At 40.2% G+C, this 12,287-nt stretch overlaps 4 protein-coding genes across 4 annotated transcripts; 1 reads left to right on the top strand and 3 right to left on the bottom strand.

Annotated features, from left to right (window-relative positions):
• Positions 1-88: 88 nt before the first annotated feature.
• On the bottom strand, positions 89-1,801 carry LOC114191303 (pentatricopeptide repeat-containing protein At1g09220, mitochondrial-like). Its single transcript, XM_028080475.1, has one exon. It carries the CDS (start codon positions 1,673-1,675, stop codon positions 89-91), a length of 1,587 nt encoding a protein of 528 aa, XP_027936276.1. The 5' UTR covers positions 1,676-1,801.
• A 1,145-nt stretch (positions 1,802-2,946) lies between these two features.
• On the bottom strand, positions 2,947-5,034 carry LOC114179474 (serine hydroxymethyltransferase 4). Its single transcript, XM_028065827.1, has 4 exons — positions 4,257-5,034; positions 3,771-4,161; positions 3,591-3,692; positions 2,947-3,439 (listed from the first exon to the last, which is right to left on the bottom strand). The coding sequence occupies exons 1-4, from the start codon at positions 5,028-5,030 to the stop codon at positions 3,195-3,197; spliced, it is 1,512 nt and encodes a 503-aa protein (XP_027921628.1). The 5' UTR covers positions 5,031-5,034; the 3' UTR covers positions 2,947-3,194.
• Positions 5,035-5,121: 87 nt separating this feature from the next.
• On the top strand, positions 5,122-7,620 carry LOC114179482 (adenosylhomocysteinase-like). Its single transcript, XM_028065837.1, has 2 exons — positions 5,122-6,531; positions 6,633-7,620. The coding sequence occupies exons 1-2, from the start codon at positions 5,821-5,823 to the stop codon at positions 7,377-7,379; spliced, it is 1,458 nt and encodes a 485-aa protein (XP_027921638.1). The 5' UTR covers positions 5,122-5,820; the 3' UTR covers positions 7,380-7,620.
• Positions 7,621-10,632: 3,012 nt separating this feature from the next.
• Positions 10,633-11,503, bottom strand: LOC114179500 (protein RALF-like 24). Its single transcript, XM_028065860.1, has one exon. The coding sequence runs from the start codon at positions 11,412-11,414 to the stop codon at positions 10,905-10,907; it is 510 nt and encodes a 169-aa protein (XP_027921661.1). The 5' UTR covers positions 11,415-11,503; the 3' UTR covers positions 10,633-10,904.
• Between the last annotated feature and the right edge of the window lie 784 nt (positions 11,504-12,287).

The raw sequence follows: 12,287 nt of genomic DNA, 5'->3' as shown, positions 1-12,287 counted from the left end.
CATCGTATTGCAAGTTCCTAGGTGCAATTGAGGACAAAAATTACGACAATTTGAGTAAACGAGCTTAGAATAGACGCTTGTATATCATTTAGGCTATACTATAGCCAGGAAGTTTAAATGCAATTCTTTCATCTATCATATCTCTCAACCTTTGAGCGTCCTTAAATCTCCCAACACCAACAAGAATATTGGACATAAGAACATAATCCCCACCGTGTCCTCTCTCCATCTCTAGTACTTTTCTGGTCACCCTCTGACCAATTTCAACATTATTATGAACACTGCAAGCACCCAGCAACGTTCTCCACATCACAGCATTGGCAACCTCATGAGGTACCTCTGAAGCAACCTTTTCAGCTTCTTCTAACCTCCCAGCCCTCCCCAGCATATCTATCACACAACCGTAGTGTTTGATATCTGGCACAACTTCACAATCCTTTGCCATTTTAACAAAAAAATTGAGGCCTTCTTCAACCAATCCTCCATGACTACAGGCACTCAAAACACTAAGGAATGTCACACGGTTTGGCCTAAGTCCAGCCTTCTCCATGTTTTCAAAAGTCTCCAGAGCTTCCCTCCCCATCCCATTCATTGCAAAACCAGAGATTGCTGAAGTCCATGATACCAAATTCTTCCTCTGATCAGGTAACTCCTGCAAGAATCTATTCACACTTGCTATGCATCCACACTTTGCATACAAATCAATTAATGCATTGGTAATGCGTATGTCAGAGGAATTGAACCCTCTCTTCTCCGCATATCCATGAGCTGATTGACATATCTTAATACACCCAATATTCGCAATAGCAGGAAAAATGGTCAAAAGAGTAACTTGAGTAGGTTCTATACCATCAACTTCGATCATTTCCCTAAACAAAGTTAAAGCTTTCGTGGGCTGATTCCTGCGTGTGTATCCATCAATAACAAGGGTCCACGACACTACACTCCGAGAAGGCATCTGATTAAACACAGAAAGTGCAAGTTCAACCTCCTCCCATTTGATCAAACCAGTGAGAAAAACATTCCAAGTGACTAAGCTTCTGCGCGGCATTTGGTAGAACACTTGTGCGGCTTCAACTAAAAGACCCGAACTTGAGTACATTTGCAACAGCCCAGTTTGCACATACACATGAAACTGAAACCCAACCTTGAAAATGAGGGCGTGGAGTTGAATCCCAAAGTGGGTGCAGGTTGGATTGGCAGAAGCGTTAGAAAGAAAGGCAAAAGAGAAGGTGTCAAGGGAAGGGTATGTGAAGAAAGTGTGGGAGTGTTGGGTGTAGCTAAAGAAGTGAAGAGCTAGGTGGGGGGAAGGGCCACGGGAGTAACAGCGGATGACGTTGTTGAAGAGGAGTAAACAAGTGGAGGTGTCGTGAAAAGGGTAGTGAAAGAGGCCAGAGGTGATAATGTGACAGTGAATTTGTTGCAGAATTTTGGGTTGAGAAGGATGTTTGAGAAGAAGAGAGAGCAAGTGTTGTGGATGTTTAGGTTTAGGAGGCGCGATTTCAAGACATGGAAAACGGTGAGAGATGGTGGTGGTGGTGGATATGGCTGCCGCTGTTACAAAAGCTGAAAGGGACAAAGGGTACTTTGGTTTCAAGAGTGACATTTTACCAAGCCATGTTTCAAGATGCACATACACCGTAATAGATCCAAACAATTTTTTCATCAAGATCATATAACAACATAACCAGGTATACGGTGGTGTCTTTTTGTTAAAACAAAATTATATCTGGGAAGTAATTTACTTTTAAGTTATTAGTTTACCCAAAATTATAAAAAATATGATAAATAATCATTTTATTACGAGACACTTTTTTCTAAAAATGTCCATTAATTTTTAGTTATATGTTAAAAAAATAATTTTATAGCACCGACAAAAAGAATAATGAATGCAGATATGTGTATTTATTTTAGTATATCATTGATACACGATCTTGTACATTTCTTTTTGTTAATTTTTTTTTTTTTTGATTACATGTCCACCCTAAATTTGGTTTGCTTTTAGAAAAATATATTAAAAATGGTTGAAGTAGGTTTTAGGAAATATTGCCTTAATCTTTGGTTTGGTTTCAAGAGTGACATTTTACCAACCATATTCCATGACCACAAAACCAAGGGTATAAAATACATGCAATTTCTATTGTAAAATAAAATCATTTTAAATGCTGTATTTTTTTTTTTACTTTTCTTTATTTAATTTTTCGAAGTTAAATATATTTTTTTTGAATTCACAGACAACAAATCACATGAAACTGGAAGATGGTGAGAAACCACTAAACCAATAAACTATTTTGAAATTCAACCCAAGATGCACATTCAACATAATAGATCCAAACAATTTTATTACGAAGAAACTTTTTTTCTCAAAAAATTAATCAACATGTCCATTAATTTTTAATTATATAAGAATTTCTTAAAAAATAATTTTATAGCACCGACAAAAAAATAATGAATGCAGGTCTGTGTAGTGGATCAATGATACGCGTTATCGTACATTTTTTTTTTAACTTTTTTTTTTTCATTACATTGTCCACCCTAAATTTGGTTTGTTTTTAAAAAAATATTAAAAATGGTTGAAATAGGTTTTAGGAAATACTGCCATAATGTTTTTGAAAAGGTAAAAAATCACCTCATATCTCAGAATAATATTTCTTCTAAGTCTTTCTTTTCTAAAAATATAAACATACATTTGTTGATTCTACATTATGTTTACAATATTTTGCCATTAATGAATAATGTTTATTAGAGTCTAAACAAAATAAGCGTGAAGTATATTCAAGTACGATATCTTATTCCATATTTTTAATTGAAACAAGTTTATTGAAATGGTCGAAGATTGTTTTTGAAGTTGTATTGTCAGACGTAATATGTTTTCTGAAAGGTAAAAATTGCCAGAAAGAACATGTGAAAGAACCTACTTCTGCTAAAAAGAATAGCTAACAAATGTGTGTCCCAAAATAGAATTTATTTTCCAAAACATGAACTTGCCAGAATGATTCTCATGCTGCTGCTGCAGGAGGAATGACTTCTGAATGTAAATGTAAACAATAGTAATGATAAACCAATAATGGCGATGATTAAGGTATAGATATAATAAAACCAGAAACAGAGAAATGAACTCAAAAACCAACAAGTTGTCTACATGACACCGAAAAGAAAAGATCTGTGATGAAGAGATGCATTTTGAAGGGAATCTAGTCCTTGTACTTCAACTCAGACACTAGGAAACCGGGCATATCGAAGGAGGCTGAAAATTTCTCAACATCAACTTTGAGATCTTCAATAGCCTTATTGTTCACCAGGCCCTTGTTGAAATCCTTCAAAAGTTTCCCATACTCCTTCTGGATCTCCAGCGTCAGAGTCACTGCACGGTGAAGGAACTCTCCGATCTGTTCGAAGTCCTTCTCCACCAACCCCCTAGAAGTCATGGCTGGTGCACCTGTTAACAGATCACAAACTCATGTCAACTACTCCTGCAAATTTATGAATTCTGCTAATCTCTCATAAAACTCTGATAATTGGTTTGGCAGTAACATTACATAAACAGGGATTTCAATTTTGGCTTTTCAGTATAAAAGAGAATGTGTTACCAATTCGCACTCCTCCAGGTGCCAGTGCACTGCTATCACCAAAGACAGCATTTTTGTTGACAGTAATGTTGCAGAGGTCACAGAGTTTCTCTACCTTGTTGCCTGGGAGAAGTGTGTGGGAAATGCATTAACAAATTGAAGTGAGGTGTTATGGTTTCTGTAGTATGAGTAGAAGCTTACCAGTTAGGCCAAGGGGGCGGAGATCCCACAAGACAAGGTGGTTCTCAGTTCCTCCGGTGACAAGACTGTAACCCTTGTTCATCAAGTAATTTCCAAGTGCAACTGCATTTGCCTTAACCTGCTTCGCGTATGCCTTGAATCCAGGGCTCATAGCCTGTTTCAATGCAACAGCAAGTGCCCCAATCTGGTGATTGTGAGGACCCCCCTGGAGGGAAGGGAACACTGCAAAGTTTATTTTGTCTTCAAAATCGTACACTGCATTCTCAGCCTGCCCTTTCTTCGGCGGTTTAGGTCCCTTCCGGTAGAAGATCATACCGGCCCTAGGACCCCTCAAGCTCTTGTGGGTCGTTGTGGTCACAATGTCACAGTACTCGAATGGATTGTTAGCTTCCTGCATCATCATCATTCATTTCACACACCAACCCAATATGCATGCATTTCTGGAATACAATTGAAGAAAACACACAGATCTGATATAGTGTTTACCTGAGCAGCAACAAGACCACTGATGTGAGCCATGTCACAGAGCAAGAGAGCACCGCACTTGTCGGCTACCTGTCTGAACCTGGCATAGTCCCAGTCCCTAGGGTAGGCACTGCCACCACAGATGATCAGCTTGGGCCTGAAATCCAATGCTTTCTCCTCCAACTTGTCGTAGTGGATGAATCCGGTGGTGGAACTCACCTTGTAAGGCAAACTCTCAAAGTAAATGGAGGTTGCAGAGATCTTCTTCCCACCGGAGGTGTAGTAGCCGTGGGTGAGGTGGCCACCGGAGGGGAGATCCAAGCCCATGATGCGGTCGTGGGGCTGGAGCACAGCGGTGTAGGCGGCGAAGTTGGCCGGAGAACCTGAGTAGGGTTGGACGTTGACGCCCCATCGGGAGGGATCGAGATGGAAGGCCTCGAGGGCGCGGGAACGGCACAGGTTCTCAATCTGATCGATGAACTCGTTGCCACCGTAGTAGCGGTTGCCGGGCATACCCTCGGAGTACTTGTTGGTGAGGGCACTCCCCAGCGCCTCTATGACCGCGAAGGAAGTGAAGTTCTCCGACGCTATGAGCTCGATTCCCCGACACTGCCGACGCTTCTCCTTCTCAATGAGGTCGTGGATTTCTGGGTCCACGGTCGCCAACGGCGTGTTACCCCACGCGCTCACAGCTTCCATTATTTGGTTATGCTTCTGAAGACACAGAGGCAGAGTCCGAAACAAAGAAGCAGCAAAGCAAGAAAGTGCAGTGTACACTGTGCCCTCTCTTCTCATCCCATATCCCCTTAAATAGAGCCACTCCTCATTTCCCCCACCATATCTTCATGTACCATTCTACCCCTCACACCCTTTGTTTTTGTGACACCATCTATGTGAGGCCCCACAAGCTTGAATTTTTCTTTGAATACAAGGAAAGGCTTCAATTTTACTTGAATTTGGAAGTGTATGCATCAACCTACTACCTTTGTTTTCATTGAAAATTATCACTGTGTTCTCCCCATGTATATTGTAGTGTAGTTGGTGGCTTAACTTACTGAGATTTTCCAAAGAGGGTTGGTGAGGGTGGCAATGTCCTTTCCTTCTTTTACCAACCCCCACGCTCATTCCTGCTTCTATCGGCACCGCTTCCTTCAGATTTACTCCCAGACCGCGCTCGCGCTATCACTTGGAATTCAAAATTGTTCTGTTAAATTCAAAATTAGTTTATGTGACGATATATAATTATTATTATTACTAAGTGATGATATATATTAAATTGTTTAAAATGTATATGATTAATATTAAAATTAATAAAATAAAATGATGTTGTTAAATTGAGAATGTGAAAGTGAGGAACAAGAAGAGCGGAGTGAAGATCGGAGGTAGAAGTGTGGGATCGGAGAAAAGGGGAGAGAGTGCAATAATAGGAAAAGTAGGTGAGGGATAGATCCGGAAGGAGAGGAAGGAAAAGAATGGGCTTGGTGAAGAGGAGGGTATTTAAAGGGGAAGGGGAGGGAGAGGAAGAGCATCGAATCGATCATCGTCGATCCAAGAACAAGAAGAGGAAGAAGATCTATCATCGAAAATGGCGTTGCAAGTGGAGAAAACAAGCAGTGGGAGGGAGTACAAGGTGAAGGACATGAGCCTCGCCGACTTCGGGAGATTGGAGATTGAGCTGGCGGAGGTTGAAATGCCGGGGCTCATCTCCTGCCGGAAGGAGTACGGACCCTCTCAGCCCTTCAAAGGAACAAGGATCACCGGCTCCCTCCACATGACCATCCAAACCGCCGTCCTCATCGAGACCCTCACTGCCCTCGGCGCTGAGGTCCGCTGGTGCTCCTGCAACATCTTCTCCACCCAGGACCACGCCGCCGCCGCCATTGCCCGCGACAGCGCCGCCGTCTTCGCCTGGAAGGGCGAGACCCTCCAGGAATACTGGTGGTGCACCGAGCGCGCCCTCGATTGGGGCCCCGACGGTGGCCCCGATCTCATCGTCGACGACGGCGGCGACACCACTCTCCTCATTCACGAGGGTGTCAAGGCGGAGCAGGCCTTCGAGAAGTCGGGGCAGTTGCCGGACCCCTCCTCCTCAGACAACGCGGAGTTCCAGATCGTGCTCACCATCATCAAGGATGGCTTGAAGACCGATCCCAAGAAGTACCACAGGATGAAGGACAGACTGGTGGGCGTCTCCGAAGAAACCACCACCGGTGTCAAGAGGCTCTACCAGATGCAGGCCAACGGCACCCTCTTGTTCCCAGCCATCAATGTCAATGACTCTGTCACCAAGAGCAAGGTAACCAACCTACTCGTGGCACTCATTTCATTTCCTCCTCTTTTTCACATATTACGAGTCTTTTATGTTGTATTGTGTGGTGTTGTGTTGTGCGATCGCAGTTCGATAACTTGTATGGTTGCCGTCACTCCCTCCCCGATGGACTGATGAGAGCCACTGACGTGATGATCGCCGGTAAGGTCGCCGTTGTTTGTGGTTATGGAGATGTTGGAAAGGGTTGTGCCGCTGCCATGAAGGTTGCCGGGGCCCGTGTGATTGTGACGGAAATCGATCCCATCTGTGCTCTTCAGGCTATGATGGAGGGTCTTCAGGTTCTGACTCTGGAGGATGTTGTCTCTGTGGCGGACATTTTCGTCACCACCACCGGGAACAAGGACATCATCATGGTGAGCCACATGAAGAAAATGAAGAACAATGCGATTGTGTGCAACATTGGGCACTTCGACAATGAAATCGACATGATGGGGCTTGAGAACTACCCTGGTGTGAAGCGCATTAGTATTAAGCCTCAAACCGACAGATGGGTTTTCCCTGAGACGAAGACAGGGATCATTGTGTTGGCCGAGGGTCGTCTGATGAACTTGGGGTGTGCGACGGGCCACCCCAGCTTTGTGATGTCCTGCTCCTTCACCAACCAGGTCATCGCTCAGCTTGAGCTGTGGAAGGAGAAGGGTACTGGGAAGTACGAAAAGAAGGTTTATGTTTTGCCCAAACAGCTTGATGAGAAAGTTGCTGCTCTTCACCTTGGCCAGCTAGGAGCTAAACTCACCAAGCTCACCAAGGATCAGGCTGATTACATCAGTGTCCCTGTTGAGGGTCCATACAAGCCTGCTCATTACAGATACTGATCCCAGGGACAATCAACACAAACATCCTTTTTCAAATTTCTCCTAGATTAGGTATTTTTCTTTTCCTAGGATCATCACAATGTGACCAAATGGGTCTCAATAAGGCTTTTGCTGCGGCTGTGTGGGTTGAGATTTAGCAGCTATCATATTTATTGTAGTCTATCTTTCAATATACGAAACAGAACATGCAAAAATAATACTTGTTATTCAGACACGAATTAAGGTGTCTGTTTACATCCAATTCTGTATTTCTTTGATGTCCTTTATGTTTTATTTCAAACGCTTCAACTAACCTGATCATATAATTTTCTTAAGAATATCACGTCACTGAAATTTATGTTATCAGTTGAACATAAAGAAGCTTCTGATTGAAGTACTTGAAATAAGAATATATATTGCACTGACATAGTAAGAGGACATCAAGTGTTGTTTCATTCTCTTGTTTAAAGATATTGTAGCTGGAAATGAGCTACAAAAATGGTTTGAATTTGAGGAGTCCAGAATAGTAAGCAGATGAAGAGTTCCGATCGTGTGAGTAAAAAGACTGAAGTGAACGGTAATAAATAGTTGTCTTCTTGTTGGCTTCAATGGCTTGGAACAGCTTAATTCAGTCACAGTCTCTGCAACTTGTCCCTCCCTGAATATATGCCCCATCTTGCAGGCTCACCTTCTTATAATCTTAACTCTATTATCAGATCATAGTAAACAGCCACGTACATTCCAATTTGTGGGAAAAAAAAAAAACAGAAACAAATAATTTCAAATAAATTTTCTAAATTAATTTATTTTTACTTAGTCAATGAATATCTTATTTCACTGATGAAAAATAGCCAAAATCTCTATAACTTAATTTCTAAACAATAGCCAAAAAGAGCTCACCGTATATTTCGAATTGTGGGAAAAAAAATCTTTGATCGAGTCATTGTATCTGCATATTTTATGTTGGATTTTTTATGTGTAATAGAAATATTTACTCATTTTAAAATCAAATTTTCTTAAGAAAAATATGTAAAACCGTATAGTATTTGTTAATTCATTTTAGAACACAATAAAATATTTACCTATCGTATTTTTAGTAATTACCATTGGTGTTTGTTAAATTGAATAGATTATTTATCCCTTCTTTTTTATAGGACTGTCATCTGACTGATATTTTTGTTTAGTTTGTCTCAATTGAAGGATTTCTTCGTTAGTTTCTTACTGTTGCTTCCCGGGAGTAGCATTTTTGTAGGCAGTGACTTTGGTTCTTAATTTTATAAATAGTGATAAGCTATTCAGGGAAAGAGAGGACACACGAGAAACGAAACAAGAAATCATTTTTGGTTTGAGTTGTTTAATATAAACATTTTTTTATCCCACAATTGAAGAACCTGCTAATCCTAACCTCACCAATGCTATAGGTCTTTTATCATCATTACTGTTTGTAAAGAAAAATAATGGAGAAAGTGGTAGAGTTTAGATACCTAAAATCGGATCCAGCAGACGCACTCACTGATGCACATTGCATAGCATAATTGCGCCCACCAAATACCAATAGCAGCAATGATCAAGCCATCATCATAACTGCGTTTAGAAGCTTCAAAATGCTTTCCACCCAACACGTTTCTCCTTCCAATCCAAAGCTAACAAAATCAAGATTCACGTTTACACAGCTTTTAACATTCATTTCAAATCCAATGAGCCAAGTCAAAGTTTTCAAATTAAGCCTTTTAGCCTTTCTACATTTCACATTCACATTATTCCAGTATTCCTAATCTACTTCCCTCACCACACACTATTCTAACAACGCCACATGGACCATCTTCGGTTCATACAAATACAGTTGGACAAGGGTCCCATGAAAATCCCACAAGTGACCAGACAAAGCACACCCAAGATAGAGTTCAGTAATTAATTGTTTGTGAATAATGTTTAGAACATCTTTCCAACTTCTGTCATTTTAGGCAAACTTTTACTACCATCCAGTGAAAAATATGATCCCTGTGTAAGCTATTTACAGAGATGTTACCATTTAAAACAATCAACAACCAGTAACAGATAATTATTGAACACATCCTGGCAAAAACTGGATAATATAATGCCATAGAGGCTAATTTTCACAGGTATACATCTTTCATATTCTGACAATAATCACAAGCAATATCATCCAACTTTATGACGTGGAGAAAGAAATTGTATGAGCCAGTTGGATGGAGTTGCTATAAAGACGAAAGAAGGAGTTGATCCTTCTATTTTCGGAAGGGATGGTACACTGTTACAAACACTCTGCAACACTGAATTGATGTGGTTAAATAAGCTAAAGGGGGAATGGGAAATCAGAGTACCTTTGTACCCAAGGAAAATAATTCCAATTGAGGTAACAGAAGTAGAAAAACATTGATCACCCAACATATATGCGTAAGAAATGGTTTTTAATTTTCTGAACACTCAACCTACAACAACAAAAGATCCGAAAGCCACAACTTCAGAAAAAGGGTTGGCAAGTAACATCTTTTCTTACGTTATCAGAAACCTCAAAAGCAGTATTAGATGCAACGTTTCCAACAGCCTGTCAAGGCTGGTGCTAAATTGACAAAAAGTATGGAATTACAGACTTTCCTATCAGACACCTCGACTTTAATGATGGACTGATTGTGCTGTTTACTTCGGAGTTAAGTTCCTATCTGGTGTTAAGCTTCAAAATTATGTTACATAACTTGGTTAACTATTCAAACTGCAAAGGCTACTTAGGTGACCAAGATTAGCATCGTCCTGTTCTAAACAATAAGACATGATCCACAAAATCTTGCTCTGCTAACATTCAAGAAAGTAAGGAAAAGTAGAATTGAAAAACCTGCAGGAGTTGGCTATATAGACTCGAGAGCCCACAGTAGTACTCAATAGTCTAAAATTAGATCAGGGCAAAATGTTTTAAATGAGGTGGTTTTGCAATTCATTTTCTTTAGATGTTATTTTGTCGACCCGCATGAAGAAATCAACTTCTTTTCCCTTGCAATCAGCATCTGGTTTATGTTAGGAGCTATCTTCTGCACTAGAAGGTTGGTTTGTCTCATGCCGATTGATTTTCCCAATTCCACTCTAAAACTTAACATTTGCTGACACCAGAACTTCAAGAAAAACCTAGCTTCTGGGAAAATATCTAATTAATGACAAGAAAAAAGTTAAACGCTGCAGCTAATCCCCATGGAAAGTTGTTGTATGGATAATTTTTTCTGTTTTGCTAAAAAGGATATCGTTTAATTTTTCCAGACCCTGCTTCCAACAAAATGATATCACCAAATTAAAATAGTAGCCACAATTTTGTATCGTATCTGTAACAAACAAGCATGATAATCCCATGGAAAATGTGGAATCTTCTGGGAAAGAAAAATCGATACTTTCATAGACACGGTGGTTCAAAAGTAAAACAGAAAGCATTTAAAGGGGTGATCTTAACTACAAAGGAAAGATAATGGGGGAAAGAAAGGGGGAAAAGAGAAGGGAGAAGAGTTTCCCCCATTCATGGTGAGTTCTAATTCTAACCTATCAAGTCTTGATGTCTTGACCTCTTGCACATGCAGTAATTACCTCGCAGCCTCTGTTATAAGGATTGGCTCGTATTGCATGACAATTGTAGTAAGAAGCTCCAGCTCTGTCACAGGGAACCATGTCTCTCTTCAGTGTCTCGTAGCTAATGTACTTTTTCTGCATTGCCAGAACTCTTCTGTTGGTCTCCGAATCCATGTCTGGGTCGGTCAAACTCAAACACTCTCCGATGGTTTTGGTGCAAACCCTTTTGGTCATCACAGCCATTTCATTGTGTTTCAGCAAATTGAGGTCCACAAACGATAGGCCGTTGCAGATTGGAGGATGGGCGTGGAGCAGAAGAAGGGCGAGACAGAGGGAGACAGTGGAAAGGAATCTGGGTTGGGACATCCTTGTGTTGTGTTTTGAGATCTTTTGTTTTTGAGACAGTGAAAGTGAGATGCGTGGTCGCTGGAGGGTTATAAATGGGGGCAGTAGGTGTAGGAGTGGCGCAGCACAGTAACATAGCATCGCATAGCAGATGTTGTGTTACAACTAGTCAACCATATTAGTGCCATCATTACTGTCAGCAACGCAGAATCAGAGAAATCATTACATTCCAGAATTAGTACACACTCAATTTTATTCATTTTTCACACTTGTTAGGTTACTATCCTCATCCTCTCATCACATCACATCGATGCTTCATTAATCATTTCTCCCTTAATTACCTCTTATTTCTCTTGCTGTTCCATGAAAAAAAAAACCGTAAAAAGTGGTCTTTGTTTTTCACTTTCCCCATAAATTTTAGTCTTACTTAACTACTTATTTAAAGAACATCATGAATAGTGTTTTCCTGATATATATTTGAATTTCTTCTCGTGATGTGTTAGGAGCACAGTAGAAATACAAAAGTCCTTTTTTATGTGCAGCGTAGGTATCTTTCATATCACAGTCAAGAGTCAATTTCCTTCTGGATGTTAAATTCTTTGAATAAAAAATTACATACAGACCAAAGAAGAGTCCTTTTACGACTCATGAACCATCCGCGAGAAAATAAAATATATTAGCAATCACATAGCTAATCACTTGTCAAAACGTAATTGACAAATTCAAATACTCTTACTGTTGTTGTGGTTATATTTTATAAAAAAAAATCTAATCTAACTAAATTATTGGTCACAAAGTGATTCACAGAGACAAGAAAATGACAGTTTTACCACGCCAAAAAGGCTACCGAGAATACTGAAACAAAAAAGAAAAGGAAGAATGGAGAAAGAATACGGAAAATTAAAGTTAAACTGAAACAATTAAGAATCAACCATTTGAGTTCAAATATGTTAACCAGAAATGTGCACTGATATACCATTTTGTTGTGTGTGAATAGAGCTTTTCCAATCGATA

This window comes from Vigna unguiculata, chromosome 1, assembly GCF_004118075.2.
Source record: "Vigna unguiculata cultivar IT97K-499-35 chromosome 1, ASM411807v1, whole genome shotgun sequence".
Lineage (NCBI taxonomy): Eukaryota > Viridiplantae > Streptophyta > Magnoliopsida > Fabales > Fabaceae > Vigna > Vigna unguiculata.
This window is presented reverse-complemented; position numbering and strand designations above follow the sequence as displayed.

Coding starts and splice junctions, on each gene's coding strand:
- LOC114191303 (XM_028080475.1), bottom strand. CDS start 1,675: ATGATCTTGATGAAAAAATTGTTTGGATCTATTACGGTGTATGTGCAT.
- LOC114179474 (XM_028065827.1), bottom strand. CDS start 5,030: ATGAGAAGAGAGGGCACAGTGTACACTGCACTTTCTTGCTTTGCTGCT. Junction 3,693..3,770: donor CCGCCCCCTTGGCCTAACTG/GTAAGCTTCTAC, acceptor CACTTCTCCCAG/GCAACAAGGTAGAGAAACTC. Junction 3,440..3,590: donor ACCTGGAGGAGTGCGAATTG/GTAACACATTCT, acceptor ATCTGTTAACAG/GTGCACCAGCCATGACTTCT.
- LOC114179482 (XM_028065837.1), top strand. CDS start 5,821: ATGGCGTTGCAAGTGGAGAAAACAAGCAGTGGGAGGGAGTACAAGGTG. Junction 6,532..6,632: donor ACTCTGTCACCAAGAGCAAG/GTAACCAACCTA, acceptor GTGCGATCGCAG/TTCGATAACTTGTATGGTTG.
- LOC114179500 (XM_028065860.1), bottom strand. CDS start 11,414: ATGCTATGTTACTGTGCTGCGCCACTCCTACACCTACTGCCCCCATTT.